This window comes from Schizophyllum commune (genome assembly GCF_000143185.2).
Source record: "Schizophyllum commune H4-8 unplaced genomic scaffold SCHCOscaffold_3, whole genome shotgun sequence".
NCBI lineage: Eukaryota > Fungi > Basidiomycota > Agaricomycetes > Agaricales > Schizophyllaceae > Schizophyllum > Schizophyllum commune.
Window position 1 is genome coordinate 2,400,160 of NW_026089540.1, and position 17,197 is coordinate 2,417,356.

At 58.5% G+C, this 17,197-nt stretch overlaps 7 protein-coding genes across 7 annotated transcripts; 5 read left to right on the plus strand and 2 right to left on the minus strand.

Annotated features, from left to right (window-relative positions):
• The first annotated feature begins 1,754 nt into the window (after positions 1-1,754).
• Positions 1,755-4,905, plus strand: SCHCODRAFT_01189135 (uncharacterized protein). Its single transcript, XM_003033899.2, has 10 exons — positions 1,755-1,799; positions 1,852-1,932; positions 1,986-2,304; positions 2,355-2,781; positions 2,837-3,050; positions 3,103-3,584; positions 3,637-3,908; positions 3,960-4,411; positions 4,463-4,644; positions 4,696-4,905. Exons 1-10 carry the CDS (start codon positions 1,776-1,778, stop codon positions 4,709-4,711), a joined length of 2,469 nt encoding a protein of 822 aa, XP_003033945.1. The 5' UTR covers positions 1,755-1,775; the 3' UTR covers positions 4,712-4,905.
• A 256-nt stretch (positions 4,906-5,161) lies between these two features.
• SCHCODRAFT_01124121 (PQ-loop-domain-containing protein) lies at positions 5,162-6,373 on the plus strand. The gene is made up of 6 exons (XM_050341064.1): positions 5,162-5,246; positions 5,310-5,498; positions 5,576-5,905; positions 5,963-5,987; positions 6,048-6,191; positions 6,244-6,373. Exons 1-6 carry the CDS (start codon positions 5,217-5,219, stop codon positions 6,285-6,287), a joined length of 762 nt encoding a protein of 253 aa, XP_050201773.1. The 5' UTR covers positions 5,162-5,216; the 3' UTR covers positions 6,288-6,373.
• A 410-nt stretch (positions 6,374-6,783) lies between these two features.
• Positions 6,784-8,642, plus strand: SCHCODRAFT_02664588 (uncharacterized protein; the record flags this gene model as incomplete). Its single annotated transcript, XM_003033901.2, has 3 exons — positions 6,784-7,043; positions 7,090-8,071; positions 8,121-8,642. The coding sequence occupies 3 exons, from the start codon at positions 6,784-6,786 to the stop codon at positions 8,640-8,642; spliced, it is 1,764 nt and encodes a 587-aa protein (XP_003033947.1).
• Positions 8,643-9,183: 541 nt separating this feature from the next.
• On the plus strand, positions 9,184-11,038 carry SCHCODRAFT_02569923 (uncharacterized protein; the record flags this gene model as incomplete). Its single annotated transcript, XM_003033902.2, has 8 exons — positions 9,184-9,395; positions 9,457-9,490; positions 9,543-9,591; positions 9,645-9,723; positions 9,820-10,004; positions 10,119-10,307; positions 10,676-10,853; positions 10,995-11,038. Exons 1-8 carry the CDS (start codon positions 9,236-9,238, stop codon positions 11,036-11,038), a joined length of 918 nt encoding a protein of 305 aa, XP_003033948.1. The 5' UTR covers positions 9,184-9,235.
• A 145-nt stretch (positions 11,039-11,183) lies between these two features.
• SCHCODRAFT_02615944 (Zinc/iron permease) lies at positions 11,184-12,578 on the minus strand. The gene is made up of 5 exons (XM_003034491.2): positions 12,452-12,578; positions 12,273-12,348; positions 11,841-12,193; positions 11,588-11,769; positions 11,184-11,511 (listed from the first exon to the last, which is right to left on the minus strand). The coding sequence occupies exons 1-5, from the start codon at positions 12,516-12,518 to the stop codon at positions 11,356-11,358; spliced, it is 834 nt and encodes a 277-aa protein (XP_003034537.2). The 5' UTR covers positions 12,519-12,578; the 3' UTR covers positions 11,184-11,355.
• Positions 12,579-12,703: 125 nt separating this feature from the next.
• SCHCODRAFT_02615950 (putative serine/threonine protein kinase) lies at positions 12,704-15,005 on the minus strand. Its single transcript, XM_003034492.2, has 5 exons — positions 14,461-15,005; positions 13,929-14,411; positions 13,512-13,879; positions 13,123-13,461; positions 12,704-13,073 (listed from the first exon to the last, which is right to left on the minus strand). The coding sequence occupies exons 1-5, from the start codon at positions 14,883-14,885 to the stop codon at positions 13,033-13,035; spliced, it is 1,656 nt and encodes a 551-aa protein (XP_003034538.1). The 5' UTR covers positions 14,886-15,005; the 3' UTR covers positions 12,704-13,032.
• Positions 15,006-15,974: 969 nt separating this feature from the next.
• On the plus strand, positions 15,975-16,966 carry SCHCODRAFT_02199997 (uncharacterized protein). The gene is made up of 2 exons (XM_050342054.1): positions 15,975-16,084; positions 16,150-16,966. Exons 1-2 carry the CDS (start codon positions 16,079-16,081, stop codon positions 16,627-16,629), a joined length of 486 nt encoding a protein of 161 aa, XP_050201774.1. The 5' UTR covers positions 15,975-16,078; the 3' UTR covers positions 16,630-16,966.
• Positions 16,967-17,197: the final 231 nt, after the last annotated feature.

Sequence of the window (17,197 nt, forward strand, 5' to 3'; positions counted from 1 at the left end):
ACTTTTACCGACGAAAGGCTCCACTGTCGACAAGCATCCCTGAAGTTACAAGCTTCAACGCCGCGCCCAAATTTGAGTAGCGCCGTTCGAGGTGACGGCCCAAAGCCTTCCTCAGCCGTCATACCCGAACTATCCGACATGACCGCGCGGCGCAACGGTGGTCTATCTGTGCTTAAGAAGCCTTCACACACAAAGTCACGACCCTTCGACAGAAGATGCTTCTCCCGGGGTAAATCCTGCCAATGCTGAAAGAGGTACCATGCTGTCAACTGGAAGAACATTTGCAAGTTGTCGCAAAGGAGTCGGGTATATGCAGTAACAGATCCCCACTGCAAGAGATACTGGTGCGTCTCCCTTCTGGTGTGGCAGTAGTAGCCACTCACATTGCTCACCAAAACAGAGGGCGCCATTGTCACAATGAGAGAATACCTGGACAATGGTGACATCAACTTGAGTAGGTCACCGTCTATGTACAGAGTACGGATTGCTGCCTCCGACGGTGCCGACTACGGGATCCTGCACCTGCAAGAATATGGACCTCGTTGACACGACCGAGGTGGCCGCAATCAAAGATCATATGGGTTGGATGCTTGCGCTGAGCGGCCGGTCTTCAGGTTCCCCCTCTGCCCATTCAGACGGGCTGGCAGGTCTTAGTGGTTTCCCTTGGAAGGCGTACAACGAACGAGTATCCTCTGAGTCACGCACAACACCAGAAACAAAGTGTTGCGACGGACGTTTTACGTGGGAAGGTTGAAGTTCGCTATTTACTCAATGAGGTAAGTTTGGTCGGCCCGGGTCCCGTGGGCATCCTCCCGCATTGATTTACGCCATGATGACCGTCCTCCACAACAACAGTCATATCGACGAGCTCAACACGCTAACCGTCTGCCTGAATCCGGTCAATGCTATTCATCGTGCACCTGATGTCCAGTGTCCCCCGGCGGTGCATTGTCATCGGCTAACAATACGACAAACCTTGGGATCCTCGCGGCTTTGTCTGGTCACTGGACTGAGGCTTCCCACCTTGCAAGAACAAGTGATGACCAGAAACTCCTCTAACATTCGTACGCTTTCCTCTCAGTGCCCCACGGCGGTGGCGCGCATGACGATTCTCGGTGGCGACTCTTTGCTCGACAGTCATGTTGCGCGCGCCGACGCGACTGGCATCCTGCATGTTTGGTCGATGATGCAAGCCAGTGATAGACAATCTCCCTCCCGCCCTTGACCCTAGGTGACCTCGAAGCTCCGGAACTTAGACTTGGCTAGCTTTTCGCGCGCTATCCGATCCTGTCCTCGCCCTTAATGCGGTACATTATCCCTCCGATGAGGGACTAGCGCTGAAGTCAGGACTAAGAGAAGCGTAACATGCGACGACCTCGACCGCAACCGAGCCGCATTGGCTGCTATCGTCGCGGCAGCAACTCTTGGAAAGGATTACGTCGCGTATGCTATCATCGAGCGCGTCGGCTGCAGTAAATCGAATTTCTTCTCCATATTTTCCAACTCATGCTTACTACAGGGCGAGCGGCCGGGGTATGTCATGACTGGCGAGCGCGGGCCTGATGGGTACCAAAAGAGAACAATGGCAATGGAACTCCCAAAGCGGATCCACAGGCAGGACGCGTGACGTCAGTGGCAGCTGCGCGACTGTCAAGCGACGCGGGGGCGAGCGAGCATGATGTACTTGTGTGCGTCACCGCTTTTCGAGCTGCCCGATCGCGTATATAACCTGCGGGACGTGAGCAGCAGACCCCATTAGCTTTCTCATTCCCACAATGTCTCTCCCACCCGCTCCCAAAGTGAGTTCGCCGCCGTGCACGACGACGAGCAGCCTTCTGACTTTCGACCCAGGATATCTCTTCCAAGCCCAAGGCGGGCGCCGTCACCGACCCCGTCAACAAGGCGGACAAGGACGCCGATGTCGACAGGAAGGTACGTCAGCGCATATATCCCATTTAATCGAGCGCAACTCACTCTCCCTCCAGATTCGCTTCTATGGCGTCATCGCCGCCTTCCGCGAGGGCCGCATGCCCGACAACTCTCAGATCGACCGCACGCTGAAATACGTGCTCGACAACTCCCCCGTTCCCACCGACGAGCTCTCGCCAGAGGGCAAGCGCCTCATCCAGGATACCCGCGATATCATCGACACCGCGCGCAAGATCGTCAAGGAGAAGAACGCCGACGAGTTGGTGCAGAACTTCTTCTGGCACACCCGCGACGTCTCCGCCCACCAGGCTGTAACCTCTGGTCAGCCAGACATCCCCGTTGGAAAGGACAAGGTCAAGAGCGACGGTCAACAAGGTATGTCTCGTGCCCACTGTTTTGCATCGCACATACTGACATCATCGTAGCCGTCCAACATCTTCGCACACTCATCACTCTCGTCTTCACAAACGCGGAGGCGCGCAAGCTGCTCTCCGACTTCGGTCTTATCGGTCGCGACCTTCTCGCCCGGGGTGCATCCAAGGCGGCGGAGAACATCGCCCCGCCAGAGCATCGCCTCGCCACCGTCGACGAGAGCGCGCCGAAGGACCAGTTTGTCTCCAAGGATGGCCGTCACGTTGGCCCAGACGAGACGCCCGTCCTCGAGACTCGTATCCCCGGCACCGACCACAAGATTGAGCGCCACCCGCGCGACGAGCGGACCGTCGTTCGCGACGAAACCGGCCAGCCCGTCGGTACCGCCGGTGAGATTTACGAGCAGCGCAAGACTGAGGCGTCGCGTGTGGCCGAGGAGGGCAAGCAGCGCTTGCAGCAGGAGAAGGAAGATGTTCAGAGGTATGTCCAGTTTCCTTTATCCATACAGTGAGATCTCTGATTTACTTCCTCTTAGGCAAGAGGACCTTGACAACGCCGCCGACGAGACAAAGGCGAAGAAGAATGGCGTCATGGACAAGCTTCGTGGTCTGCGCGACGATATGACGAACCGCGTGCCCCAGGAGCACAAGGACAACGCACGCGAGAAGTACGAGCGGGGACATCAGTTCCTCACCGACGAATACTTCCCGCCCGAGCGCCGTGACCAGTTCATCTTCCGCATGAAGAAGGTACAGTCTTTTCTCTCAATGGTTTGGATCTTCGATACTGAGGACGGCTCAGGTCATCATCGAGTGCCAGAAACACGAGGACTACCAGGAGTCCTTGACATGGCTCCTCGACGTGCTCAAGGAGTACTTCGAGCACGGTCAGAACGCCACCGCCCAGCACAAGGAGAATGTCAAGCAGGCGTCTGAGGGTGACCACGCCCTGAAGACTGCCTGGGGCGAGCTCCGCACGCTACTCGAGCGCTTCGCGAATGGCCAGAGCATGAACGGCATCTACGACTCCATCGAGAAGCTCGCGGACGATGCTCGTCGCGACCAGGAGCTCCGGCGCTGGCTCGAGGACGTTGGCACCTACACTCGTCGCACTCTGCTTGAGCCCGGCTTCATCCTGGAGCCGCAGTGCAACAACGAGGCCAACCGCCTCCGCGAGGACGGCCGCCAGTTCTACGACGGCAAGTACAGGAACCACTTCGACGACGTCTTCTCTTCGTTCGCCAACTTCGGTCGTGCGATGGGCGAGGACCCGCTCAACGCTCGGTATGTTATCCCTTCCTTTCGTTCGTGAACTTTTCGCTGACGGCTTATACAGCTTCGGTCAAGACTGGGCGCGTCTCACAAAGGACCTCCTCTTCGACAGCGAGGGCCGCCTCTCGTTCAAGCCTGAGCTTTGGAACGACATCCGTCGCACCATCCTCCCGGCTATCGTCGACAAGGTCGGCTACATGCCCCTTCCTCGCATCGAGTACACGGATGACTCGTTCGACCTTGTCGTGGAGAACCTCGTTCTCTCTGGCCGCAACACCTTCCCGAACATCGTCGAGTTCGAGACCAAGAACTACGTCAAGTTCAGCCCCTACAACAGTGAGTACCGCGCGTACATTTCTTTCGACCATCGACTCACTTGCTCTGCAGCAATCAAGGACGACCAGCACCACGAGTTCACGCTCACGCTGGGCCAGATCCAGGCTGACATGCGCGATGTCGCCTTCTACTTCCGCAAGAAGACCGGCATGCCCAAGATCAGCGACTCCGGCTTGGCCGACATCGTCCTCGGCGGCCAGGGCGTGACCGCGACCGTTCACCTTTCGAGCACGAAGGACACGTCCTCCGTGTTTAAGGTCAAGAACGTCAAGGTCAACGTCGACACGCTCAAGTTCAGCATCCGCGACTCGAAGCACGACCTCTTGTACAAGACGCTCAAGCCGCTCGCGACTGGTCTCGTCAAGAAGCAGATTCAGAAGGCGCTCCAGGACGCTATCACCACGGGCATGGAGTACGTCGATGGGCAGCTTGTCGGCGTTCGTGACCGCATGGAAGAGGCGAAGAAGAGCGATGAGCAGAGCCGCCGCGACGTCCTCATGCAGGTGAGCACTTTTCTGTGTAACGTTGTCGATCTCTTGCTAACATCTCTCCAGCTCTTCCAGTCGAAGAAGGATGAGGCGTCGGTCAAGACGAAGGACTCGGACGCGCAGTTCAAGTTCACGACCAACAAGCGCTCCTCGCTCTTGCCCGACAAGGGCCACCCAAGCAGCATCGTCAACCGCACGGCGGAGCGCGAGGAGGCTGCCGTCCACGGCCGTGAATGGCACAGCGACGCGTAAGTGTTCCCTCTTCATGCGATGCTGACCTCATTCTGACTCCTCCATAGCTTCGCCATCGTCTAAGGCTCGCACGCGCTCGTTGGCTTTGTGGCCTGCTTTGGCGTGATGGACTTGTAATGACTGGAATTACCCGATACCATTGTACACCTTCAGCTTCCAAAACTAATCTTGTACTTGTATATTTTTACTACCGTATGCTTTTGTAACGACATGTAGTTCTTAGTTCGCACGTATACCAGCTGTTGTTGATCTTTCTCTTCGCCATGTGTGATCTTACCGTCAACTTGGACGAACAACGTCTATCCTATCGATCCGTCGGCACACCCTCGTGTTCCATACGATATGGAGCTGCACTGCCGTGTGTCCAATGTAGATACACGCGTTGTGCTCAGCCTCAGCCCGACATGAGCGCATGAGCATCGGATATCGAGCAATGGAGGCCCAACGGCAATTGCCGACAGCCATCGAAGTTGGCCGTAACGTCACACTGTGACGTCGCATTTCTTCCTCCGACTACTGACTCGGTTCGAACTTGTTGGTTGCCTACGGCGTCGACCTTGACATCGCTATGTTTGAGCACAATACAGCAAGCAGTATAGCAAGTGTCGAAGCGGTGCTCTTCATAAATCAACTGACCGGAACTTACATTGGTGGCTGATAGCTCGGCTGGATCTCCATTGCCTGCTGGATAATCGTATACTCGCCACAACTATACGAGAACTACACCTTGCAGTCCGGGGAAGGTCTCAGTCTATCCTTCGTCGTCATATGGCTCATCGGCGACCTCTGTAACCTCACGGGAGCGGCTCTTGGGAACCTATTACCCACAGTCATCCTTCTAGCAGTCTATGTGCGTCACACCCCTTTCCTCATCTCTTCATCTGTTCGCATCTTGCCGTCGCTTGGTGGACTAACGCATGGGAGCAGTACACCCTTTGCGACATTGCACTCCTGGCGCAGGTCTATTACTACCGATGGAAGCGGGCGCGCCGCTCCCCCGAGTCTGCGCCGCTGCTCCAGGGGACTGACCGTGCAGAGGCGAAGCCGGAACCCTCGACACGCGTCATCGTCCTCCGCTACGCCGCTGCGCTGGTCTTCGTAATTGCGACCGGCGTGGCTGCTTGGGCTGTCGCGCGCTGGACGGAAGGGGGTAAAGGGCCAGGCGACGCCGCGCCTGAGCAGCCTCCGCCTGAGGCGGGGACGCCCGCCCGCACGTGGGCGATTCAGATCCTCGGTTGGACGAGTGCCGTGCTCTACGTACGTCCTGGGTCTTCTTTGCAGTCTGGATACTAGTGATGAACGCCGCTCTTCTAGCTGGGCGCCCGGATCCCGCAGATTCGTCAGTATTGCTGCTCCCTTCATGTCCGGTCGTGGTGGACAGTGCTGACGGCCAGGATAGGCAAAAACGTCGAGACGCGGTGCGATGGACTGGCCCCTGGGCTGTTTGTCTTTTCAATCTTCGGTAACTTGACATATGCGCTTTCAATCTGCGCGGAGAGTATGGACGGGGATTACTTGGTCAAGAACGCCAGCTGGCTCGCCGGTACGTGATGCTCTTTGTTAGGAGTGCGCGCGAGGTTGATGGGACTCGGCAGGTAGCGCGCTGACGGTCTTCCTGGACGTCACGGTGAGTGTCTAGTGATTGTGATTGCTACTCGTCGGGGGCTGAGCGCGGGGCGTGCAGGTGCTCGGCCAGTTCTTTTATTACAGGCGACAAGAGCGCGCCGCGGAAAGCGAAAGGGATGGCGGGCATGAGTAGGTGCTTGAGTAGCGGGAAGTAGAGATAGATCAGGGCCGGGCCGAGTGCTATCGGCCTCGTTCCCCGCTGTTTATGGCCTTCGTGTCCCGAGGGCGCGGGCAGGAGGAGTTGAAATCAAGCCTCGTTGCCCACCTCGTTCCGGTGTTTCTCTTGCGTGTACGAACACGTTGCGGACGTGGATCAGGCGTGCCGCTCCGTTTGCAATGAGTACGCGCCATGCTGCGCGCCTCGTGTACGGGCCTCGTCAAGTTCGAGTCGTCTTTTATCCGCGCGCCATCTTTTATAAGTCCTGCACCATCGCCGAGCGCGCCCGAGAGCCCCCGCCGCGGTCGCCGCCGTCGTCGCCGTTCTCGAATCCGTAGCCGCCGCCGCCGCGATGCATGCCCGCCCCGGACACCGACTCCCCACCCCGCCCCCCGTCGCCATTGCGCGTCTGCGGGCCGCGATAGACACCGTGGACGCGCAAATGGCCGGCCTCCTCAACGAGCGTTCGACACTTGAGACAAACCTCGAACGTGCCGTGCGCCTGCAGTCCCCCGTCAACCGCCTCCCCTCCGAGCTTCTCGCCGCGGTATTCACTCTAGCAGTGAATAGCGACGATGACCCTGCCATGCTGTCGGCCCTCATGCTCGTCTGGTGCGTGCCCTGCTGAGGGGTTTGTGCCAAGCTAACCAGTCTACAGCCGCTACTGGGCGCAGCTTGCCATTGCAACCCCCTGTCTATGGGCGACGATCACCGTTAGTGCGCACGAGTCCCTCGAGCGCGTCCGCAGGCGGCTGGAGCGGTCCAAGGCGTGCCCCCTCGACGTCAGCATCTGCTTCGAGCAGCGCGCCGAGCTCGCGAGCATCTGCACACCCGAGCAGCACAAGCACCGCATCATGGACCGCGTCGTGCGTGCCATGGACCTCATCCGCCCCGCGCTCTGGCGCACGCGCCGCTTCCGCCTCGCCGTCCCCACCCGCGCGCACGCTCACGCTGCGCTCGCCCGCTGCCGCGAGGACGCGCCGGTGCTTGAGGCCCTCGCGGTGGAGATCGCCGAGCCTGCCCACGGAGAGCCCTCGCCGACGTCCATGCTCCCCCTCTTCAACGGCTGCACCCCGCGCCTGCGTGCGTGCGCCCTCGCCTCCTTTAACTTCGGCTGGCAGCCCAATCTCCTGTGCCACCTCCGCGTCCTCGCTCTCGGTGGCTACTTCAACGGCGCCGCCCCCGATCCCTCCACCCTTCTCGGCGTCCTCCATGCATGCCCGGAGCTCGAGGAGCTCGCGCTCCGCAATGTGCACGACCCCGAGGAAGCAATGGACCGCAGCCTTGCGTTCTGCATACCCACCACCGCTTCCTCGGCATCTGCCGCGTCGCGGGGACTTGCTCTTCCTGCGCTCCGCCGCTTGTCATTGTACTCCGTCGGCTCTACCCTCGTAGCGGCGCTCGCCGGGGCCCTTGTCTTGCCAGCGCTCGAGTCAGTCGAGCTTTGCTACCTGCAAGCTGTTGGTCCCCTTATCCAGTTGCTTCATGAGCAATCCCTCACGCGCCTTCCATTGCGCGCCTTCCGCGTTGAGGCTTGCTATCTCGACGAACTCCGGTTCGCGGGTCTCATCCGGCGGTTGACGTCTCTGACTCGCCTCGAGCTCGTTGATATTGACGACCTCTCCCCTGCCTTCCTGAAGGTGCGTGCCCTAGGTAACATTGGGCTGTTCGAGGCTAACAATCTCGCAGGGCCTGGCCGCCGCGCAACCTCCAGTGTGCCCTCGGCTCGAGACACTCAGCCTCGAGGCGTGCACGACCATGGATTGGGACGCAATTCGCACTTTCGTCGAGTCTCGCAGCGCCGCTAGCCCCGTCAACGGCGCTGGCGTGCGCTCCCAGTCGCACGACCGAGTCCGAACCGCGTCTGCGCCCATGTCGGCGTCGATGTTCGCCGCGGGGGCAGCCCCGACGTACGTCCCGACCGGTTACTCCTCGGCCTCGGCAGCTGCAGCAGCGTCTCGCGCACCCTTCCCGACCACGGGCTTCTCATCTGCATCGGCCTCTGCCGCCGTTCACGCCATGCCCCGGACACGCGCGCAGACGACCCCACCTCGATATGCGCAGCGTCTGCAGACGATCGATGTCCGCCGCTGCCACCAAATCTCGCGTGAGATGGTGCAGTGGCTGCGCATGTACGTCCCCGAGGTGCGCTGCGAGTCGAGCAGCAGCAGCACCTCCTGGCGCACCGCCTGGGCCCAACAAGGGCTATAGACATATACGTCCCGCTTCTGCTGTCGCCATATGCATTCCCATCCAGTTCACCCGCGGAGAAGAAGAGAAGATAGAAGCATTTCATTCACGACGCGCCACGACCTGTGCATCACATCACTTTTTTATCTTTGCTATTATTTTCTGTTCTTGGTTTCATTGAGTCAGCTCCAGTGTCAGTCCTTCGTATATCGTCTCTCCCACCCCTTGCATTCACCCACCCACACGCGACCCCCCTTACATCCATTCCATTCCCGCCTGTTCTCGCTGTGCATATAGTTCGCTCGCTCGCTTGCTTTCACTTTGCATGGTCGTCGTTCGCCTCGGTCACGCCCGGCGTGGCTTTTATTGGGTTCATTGTGCACTCAATACTGATACCCTTGTATTTGTACGTATCTAACCACCAAATGAACATTCCCATGGGCACTTCGACGTGTGGGACGAAGACCAGAAGCCTTGACATTGAGGAGGACGAGAAACGGACAAACAGGCGCCCACTCCGCTACTGAGGCCCGGGCACGTGGTCTGCCGCACTCGGCCGTGACGCGCGCCGCTGCCGGCTCTGTTTCTCGTTCCCTCCACCGTTCACGTCCGCCATGTCGGACCCCTTCGAGCAAATCGCAAGACAACTACGCGACGCCGCCAGGGGAGGCCTTCCCGGTGGTGGGCGCGGGCGCGGGCCAGTGCTCGGGGGCATGGGCGTGATTGCAGCAGCCATTGCGGCGGGTGTCGGTTTGAGCATGTCTCTGTACAACGGTGCGTGGTGAAGGGATGATTTATAGTGCACTGGGTAGCTGATATGGCACCGCATCTGCAGTGGACGGTGGTTTCCGCGCGATCAAGTATAGCAGGTGCGCGGGGTGAGAAGGATCGGGTGTGCGGCGCTGACATACGGCCCGCTAGATTGGAGGGTGTGAAGAATGAGGTCTACTCCGAGGGGACGCATCTTATGGTACGTCCTGAGTTGCTCTTGCTACGTCTCCGACTCACCAAGCAACCCTTCAGATCCCCTGGTTCGAGACGCCCATTACGTTCGACATTCGCGCAAAGCCGCGGAGCATCGCGAGTCTGACCGGCACGAAAGGTGCGGTGCATATCCTGCGGGCCGTCATCTACGCCCACCATACCCCTGCACCTCACATGCGCAGCCCCTTTGAACTACGTGACTGACGATTCGCAGACTTGCAGATGGTGAACATCACTTGTCGTGTCCTGTCCCGCCCATCCCCTTCCGCGCTCCCGACCATCTACCGCGAGCTTGGTCAGGACTACGATGAGCGCGTGCTCCCCTCGATCGTGAACGAGGTCCTGAAGAGCGTCGTCGCACAGTTCAACGCGAGCCAGCTCATCACCCAGCGTGAACAGGTATGTATAGAGATTCATATATTCCATCATATCACCCTGCAACTGCTCATCCAATCACGCTTTCCGTCTTGCACTATTTACCTCTTCTTGAACTACCCTCTGACCTTGTTCTAGGTCTCCCGCCTCATCCGCGATAACCTGACGCGCCGCGCGCTGCGCTTCAACCTCGTCCTCGACGACGTCTCCATCACGCACGTCAACTTCTCCCCCGAGTTCACGCACGCGGTCGAGGCGAAGCAGGTCGCGCAGCAGACCGCGCTCCGCGCGGCGTTCCTTGTCGACCAAGCGATTCAGGAGAAGCAGGTACGTGCAGCGCGCCTTGTCGCTTTTAGCAGCTATGCGCCCTTTCTTCTCTGGATGCGCATCCCGCTTTAACAACTTTGCATCACCCTTCTCGTTTGTGATGACCCACGCCACGCCCCCTCGATCCGCCTTTCATCGCTTCTAACTTGTGCATCACATCTCGTTACCTCGAGAATCACATCTTGCGGCGCTGTCCTTCCTCGTGAATCACTCGTCTATCACCCTCTCGAGAATCACTTGGCTATCGTCCCCTTTCTATCACCCCTTTCTCTCCCCCTGCTTTGCTTCCCTCCCTGCTTCTCATCGCATCACTCCTCCCCTACTTCTCACCACATCCCCCCCGCGCACCCAACTAACGCCCACCCCAGTCTATCATCGTCCGCGCCCAGGGAGAAGCGCGCTCAGCTGAGCTCCTCGGCGATGCGATGCGCCAGAACAAGGGCTTCCTCGAGCTCCGGCGCCTCGAGGCCGCGCGCGACATCGCAAACCTGCTCGCGACGAGCGGGAACAAGGTCATGCTCGACTCGGAGAGTCTGCTCTTGAATGGTGAGTAGCGTTTCTTTCAAGGGTGTAGAAGGAGAGCTTTGGAGGGTGTTCTCCATTTTCTTCGCGTTTGCTTGAATTGTGGTCTACTGCCTGACTTGTGGCCTGTTAAACAACGAGGAGCTGACATATATGCGCCTTCAGTTGCCGGGCACGACGCGCAGAACTTGTTGAATGTGAAGAAGTAAAGGACGAAAAGGGGAGCTCGTCATATGGGTGGAGGACCTTGGCTACAGGCGCATGTAGGTCACCTACATACATACGGGAGCACGTAACCTACCTACCCACTTGCGAAGCTATCCATGCACCACTGCTCTCGGACATACTTTTCTTGAGGTTTTTTCGTCTGCGTCTAACGTGCAAGAAATACATTGAGGTGGGGTCCAACTCGGTACAAGAGCAGCAAAGGCTCTTACAAGTCAGGGAGGCCTTTACAAGTCATGGAAGCCTTTACAAGTCTACGGCGTTTTCCTAACAAGTCCTGAGTTTGCCTGCCACCCCCATCTCAGTGCTCGTGTCCAATGATGTGCCCAATGACCCAAGGCGTGAACATGCCCAGCGCGATGACGAGCACGCGAGTAACGCCCGCGGGTCCACCGTCGGCGCTCTGCTCCTGCGTGACGGGCTGTAGAACAGTTGCGACGTAGAGGAAGGTGCCGCCCTGGGATAATCGGTGTGAGCGAAAAAATCATACACAGGGGCGGGAAACAAGCGTTAAATTCCTTCACAATACTTACCGAGAACAGAAGCGTTGCTCCTACCCAGGCCTGCCCTGTCCCCAGGAAGGCGAAGAGGGCGTAGGCAGCGATGGCACCGGCAGGTGTTGCTGCGCTGAATACGGCGAGGTGGGTTCGGCATTGTTCGCGCGTTAGAGATGAGGTCGCCAGGAGGGACGTGGTTAGAGCGAGGGCGGTGGGAGCTGCAAGGAGGGATGGAGGTGATGTTAGGATACCAACAGACCACGTATGCACACGAATGAGCAACACGCACCCTTATGCACCAACAGCGCCAGGAACACGATCCACCCCAACCCCCCATCGTCATCCCGCGCCGCCGCGCCCAGCGCCAAACCGTCCGCCAGCGCATGCACCGCCAGCCCCAGCGTCAGCGGCACCGCGCGCTGCGCCTGCTCTCCAGCGACACCATGCCTCGGCGCCGCGCCCTCCAGCTCGGACAGCTCCGCGTCGAACTCGATGCGCGGAGCAGAGGGGGCATGCGCGTGCAGGAGCTGCTCGGCGGCGAGCATGACGACGAAGCCGCCGAGGAGGGCGAGAGCGATGGTGTTGACGGGAGGTTCAGAGGTGGGGTCTTTTGGAGGGGCTTCAAGGATGGTTTCGATGCCTCTGAGAGAAGGAGAGCGGGAAGGAGGGAATGAGGGTCAGAATGTGTTGTGATGAGGGAAATACACGAAAGGCAACGCACTCAGGGATCGTTACGCCCAGCGCAGTGCCCAGAAGCAGGCCTGCCCCCAGCGTACTCAGCCATGCCAGATGAGTGCCTGCGTGTTGGGGGGATTAAGGGTAATGGTAAGAGGCAATAAGCGGTGGCGCGCTAAAGCGTCGATCGATGGCTCTGCGTGCGGGAGTGCGGTGCAGACGCACGGGAGAACGTGAATGCCAGGGGAAGCATGCCGCAGCCGAAGGAGGCCGCACCGAGGAGCGCGGACATGATGAGGACGCCGAGCATCGCGAGCAGATTCGTGAGGTCGTCGCAGTGGGAAGCAAGACGCGTCGCGTCACGGGACGCGATCCAGTACACTAAACAATGTTTCCCGCCGTCCTCCAACGTCCGTGCCAGTCAAGACATTGTCCTTTGACATGTCGCTGTCGTGGACCTCAGGCTCACACCAAGGACTTATGTACAGCGGACAAGATGCGCGAAAATATATTCGCGCAGATATAGAGGCCTTCAAGCCTTCTCCAACAATCCCTCCAGGGCTAGATGTGTACAGTACTGAATGAGTGGACAGCGAGTTAGTGGTGGGTGACTCAAGAGCAGGGTAGAGTAAGTACGGGTCAAGACAGCAGTAACGTGGTGAGCGAGGATGGAACAGATAATTATTAACAGGGGCAGAGATGGCAGACGGGCATGTAGGTAGGTAAGTAAAGCAACAGGCAGAAGAAGGCAATTAATGGCCTGGAAGACGGCGAGAGATGATGTACAGACGAGAAGAGCAGGGAGATCAAGCCGGGGAGACGATGTGGCTGCTGTTGTACGAGAAGCCTGCATTATATGTGAGCTCAGGCTTCAAGCACGAGAAACAACAACATACCTGAGAACTGCGCCTGGACGGTCTCTGAAAGGTTAGAGTTCTCGACGACACTGTCGATTGGCTGCTCGGCGGTGAAGACGGTGTCGAAGCACGACACGTCGACCGGGCTAGCCACGCTAGGCTTGAATGGCGGGTGAATTTTCTTCTCCTTGAGCTGCGTCCAGTCGATGGACTCGAAGAAGGGGTGCTTCTTGATCTCCTCCGCGCCGTTAACGCCCAAGCGCTTCGTCGGGTCGCGGTTCAAAAGACCAGAGAGGATCGACTGCGCGGGGGCAGAGATCTCCGGCCCGAAGACGAGCGGGTCGTTGAGGATCTTCTGGTACATTGTGTCGGTGTTCTCTGCGGGGCGGTCAGCACTATCCTGACGGGCAACTCAGAACGAAATGCACCATCATAGAACGGCGGCAGACCCGACATCATCTCGTACAGAAGCACGCCGAGCGTCCACCAGTCAATGGTCTTGCTGTAGCCGTGGCCGTTGAGAATCTCGGGTGCGAGATACTCAGGTGTGCCGCAGAACGTATTCGTCTTCTCGTCCCCCTTCATGTTCAGCTTGCACAAGCCAAAGTCGCAGAGCGCGATGTGGCCGGTGTAGTCCAGCAAGATGTTCTCGGGCTTGAGGTCACGGTAGACCACGTCGAGCTCGTGCAGGTGCTCGAGGGCCAACAGAAGCTCCGCGCTGTAGAAGCGCGCCCGCTCCTCGTTGAAGCGCTGCTCGCGCTGCAGATGGTGAAACAACTCGCCGCCGTTGACGAAGCTAAAAGATCATCAGCCAAGAGTCCGTCAGAGACAAAGTATTGACTCACGCAAGCACCAAGTAAAGCTTCTGCTCGCTCTGGAAGCTAAACTTGAGCGGCACGATGAACGGCGAGTGCACCTGCGTGAGCACCATCCGCTCCGCCAGCGTATGCGTAATCTCGTTCCGGGTCACAATGTGCTGCTTCCGGATCGTCTTGAGCGCGTAGATACGGCCCGTATCCCGCTTGCGGACTTGCATGACCTTCCCGAAGCTGCCCTTGCCGATGACGGTGATGAGCTCGAAGTCGTCGATGGAGAGGTGGTGGCCGAAGTTGGGCTTGTACGAGACGCCGATCTTGATCTTCCCCTTGCCGGCGTCGAACTCGTACCACTGGTCCTCGTTGCCCATGTTGTCGAAATCGGGGACGAACTTGAGGCCGCCGAGGAAGATGTCATTGCCCATGTCGTCCGCGATGCCGTCCCCGCCGCGGGTGGGCTCCTCCGTGCGCAGGTAGCACTGGAGCGAGAGCTCCGAGTTGCGGGACACATCGCTGGGAGGGTGTTAGCTAGTGCACATCCGTGAAGAGATAGCCCACGCACAAGTTCGCCTGGTACATGAACACCGGCTTCTCGAGGTCACCGCCGAGCGCAGTGATGAGCACCTGGTTGACCTCGTACTCCATGACGAGGTACGGCAGCCACCAGCACTGCGTCCGCTGCACACTGTCCTTGTAGCCATGGCCCTTCGTCTTGGCCAGGCGCTGCTGCTGCTGCGACACGCTGAGGGGGTCCACAGCGGACGCGACCTTTGCCGCCTGCGAGCTCAACGCGGACTCGACCGCCGGCGGGACGGCCTTCCCGTCTGGCAGGTTCACGTCCTCCGCCCACAGCACGCGGATGGCGAGCAGGCCCGTGCGGTACGGGCTGTCGTTGCCGCTGCCGCCGTTCGGGTTCGCTGGCGTCGGGGTGTCCGACCGCATGTCGGGGATGCTCTTTTTGGAGCGCGTGAGGGACTTCCAGGACATGATTAAAGGAATGTAAAGTGCGTGAAGGAAGCCTGTTCCTGCGTTAGAGAGATAGTAAGGACTGTCGGAAGTCTGAGAGGGTGGAGGGTGGAGGTGCTGGTAGAAACCAAGAGACGGTGATCCTTCCACGTTCAGGTCCCCCATCTTATTTAATTACGTGACCGGCTATCACAAAGCTCAGAAAATTTACAAATAGTATCCTTAGCCGATGAGCTTCATGGCCAACGACAGACAAGACTGCAAGGGAGCAAGCAGTAGGATAACATACGTGAGAGAACGCTCGAAGGGCGAGCGCACGTCAGAACAACGAAGGGACTCTTCTATTCACATTGCATACTTGCCATCTACATGCAGGCAGTCGAGGGGACCTGTACACAATACGGCTACCCTGTTTTGGAGGAATGAGGTGAACATGAGAAGGAGGACGTGATGGAGGCGACACCATGCGCTATGCGCCAGAGTCGAACACAAGAAGATACCTTGAATATTTTCAAGTTCGCTGGTCCTTTTTGTACTTTCCTGGTACGGCCCCCGCGGTGAATTCAAGGTCAGTATCTGCCAGACGTCGCTTGACAACGATGGCCGTCCCCCACCCAACACACCTTGGTCCTCTCTCCTCCCAATCGCGGCCGCAAGGGGACGTTCGGTTGTCGCCTAGAAACGCGTCGTCCTAGCGTCGTCCTTAGCGTCGATCTTCTGCTTGCAAAGCGGCGATCTGCTGAGCGGATGTGGGGCCATAATACGATCTTCACACGACCGCGCCGCAGTGTTCAACGAAGATGGACCTCTTCGAGTTCAGTTGAGTTGGTCGTTGAGGCCAAAGTCTATATGACTGCGCTATCCTCCAGTCATTGCAAGGATAGCCAGGGTGAGATCGGGCAGATATATGCGAGGTTGCCAGAAGCCGGCAGAACGCCTCACAACCGACAGTCTGTCTCAGGCAAATACGAGTGTTGTCCAGAAATATTCAGCTTCGAAGGATGAGGGACAAGAGCAGTGTGAGGCCATAGAAGCAGCTATGCCAACACCGCGCCAGCAAGATGGCGGTTCGGATTGAGCACGGGACTGTCACACGTTCCGTAACGTGCTTAAGGTCACGTGATCCCCGGTAACTGCCGGAAGTTCAACTTCGTCACACCCCGAGAGGTTCCTACGCTGGGAGGCCACGAAACGCCGCGGTTCTTACCCCATACATGACAGTAAGCGATCGTTTACGAGACACCGGTAGTTTCACTTACTCGTCTCGTTTATCTCGGCGGGGCAGACCAGGATTAGGACCCTGAATCCATCCATCGCGTCGCGCATATCGCGTGCATGTCCACCAAACATGCTCAGGAGTAGAGCAAAGGGGCATCTGTCTCACAGTGTAGTGCCGCGGCTCGCCGGCGAGGTGATGATTTTAGCGGTATTCGTACAGCGAGGAGTCGGTGTTCACACCGGGAGGTGTATCAGCGTCCATGCCTGTAGCCACGAGTTGGCTGTGTATGTGATGAGCGAGGCAGGCGGTGGTGATCTGCAATGCGGTACGAGGTCGACTCTCACTGTAACGCTTGCGGCTATCTGTCCGTGTTTTCCTGGCACTGCCCTCCCGCATCCTCGCGCTGCCATCTTCACTCCCCTTCCGCTCTTTGATGCCCATCTCACGCACCACTCTCCGGTCCGCTGCAGCGCGTCCAAACGTCCATCGGCGCCCCTTTCATGTCGTCTGTTCAGCTGTAGTACCTGCAGTCAGTGTCCCGGATGAACGCCGGGTGCGCACTGGGTACGCCGGGTACGGTCAACTTCGGCCTCGCGCCGCGCGAAGCGCACTTCCCCCGATGAATTCCCTAGCTCGTCTAGGGACCGCGTCGCTGACAGCTGTGAGTAGGGAGAGCCGTCATCAACGCATAAAGGGCAGCATCGACGCTTGGAAGGATTTCTTCAAAGCCCAAAGAGGCTCATTGGCACACAATTCTAACTGGAAGGAGCAACATCAGTGCGAAAGCGGCGAGGAGATCAGCATGCAGATACCGTACTTCCTCAGCTGTGTCCGCGAGGGTGTGTTCACTTGAGACCTTCGCCGGCGGTCTTGGAAGACAGGCTTCTGCCGGTATATCTGAGTGATATCTGCCCCCTGAAGCAGATAGGTCTACTCTTCGAAGACGAGATATGCACTGCTCGAAGCTGATGCTCGTGGACGGTGGCTGATGTTCGTCCGCGATGGAAGATAGCTTGCCTCTTGGGGACCGTGCTAGAAAGTTGCCACCTCAGCGGACGGGCTTCTTGCGAGTCATGAGTGCAGTTGAGCAGTGCGTATGTACGGCAGAAGCCCT

What these genes read in the sequence shown, in the direction of transcription:
- SCHCODRAFT_01189135 (XM_003033899.2), top strand. Translation starts at nt 1,776, where the DNA reads ATGTCTCTCCCACCCGCTCCCAAA. An exon ending in CAAGAGCGACGGTCAACAAG is followed by an intron (nt 2,305 to 2,354) that starts GTATGTCTCGTG and finishes ACATCATCGTAG; the next exon opens with CCGTCCAACATCTTCGCACA. An exon ending in CAAGTTCAGCCCCTACAACA is followed by an intron (nt 3,909 to 3,959) that starts GTGAGTACCGCG and finishes CTTGCTCTGCAG; the next exon opens with CAATCAAGGACGACCAGCAC.
- SCHCODRAFT_01124121 (XM_050341064.1), top strand. Translation starts at nt 5,217, where the DNA reads ATGTTTGAGCACAATACAGCAAGCAGTATA. An exon ending in TCATCCTTCTAGCAGTCTAT is followed by an intron (nt 5,499 to 5,575) that starts GTGCGTCACACC and finishes GCATGGGAGCAG; the next exon opens with TACACCCTTTGCGACATTGC. An exon ending in GGACGAGTGCCGTGCTCTAC is followed by an intron (nt 5,906 to 5,962) that starts GTACGTCCTGGG and finishes CCGCTCTTCTAG; the next exon opens with CTGGGCGCCCGGATCCCGCA.
- SCHCODRAFT_02615944 (XM_003034491.2), bottom strand. Translation starts at nt 12,518, where the DNA reads ATGTCCGCGCTCCTCGGTGCGGCCTCCTTCGGCTGCGGCATGCTTCCC. An exon ending in CCTGGCATTCACGTTCTCCC is followed by an intron (nt 12,349 to 12,451) that starts GTGCGTCTGCAC and finishes CCCAACACGCAG; the next exon opens with GCACTCATCTGGCATGGCTG. An exon ending in CTGGGCGTAACGATCCCTGA is followed by an intron (nt 12,194 to 12,272) that starts GTGCGTTGCCTT and finishes TCCTTCTCTCAG; the next exon opens with AGGCATCGAAACCATCCTTG.
- SCHCODRAFT_02615950 (XM_003034492.2), bottom strand. Translation starts at nt 14,885, where the DNA reads ATGTCCTGGAAGTCCCTCACGCGCTCCAAAAAGAGCATCCCCGACATG. An exon ending in TCTGCCGCCGTTCTATGATG is followed by an intron (nt 13,462 to 13,511) that starts GTGCATTTCGTT and finishes ACCGCCCCGCAG; the next exon opens with AGAACACCGACACAATGTAC. An exon ending in CGTCCAGGCGCAGTTCTCAG is followed by an intron (nt 13,074 to 13,122) that starts GTATGTTGTTGT and finishes CATATAATGCAG; the next exon opens with GCTTCTCGTACAACAGCAGC.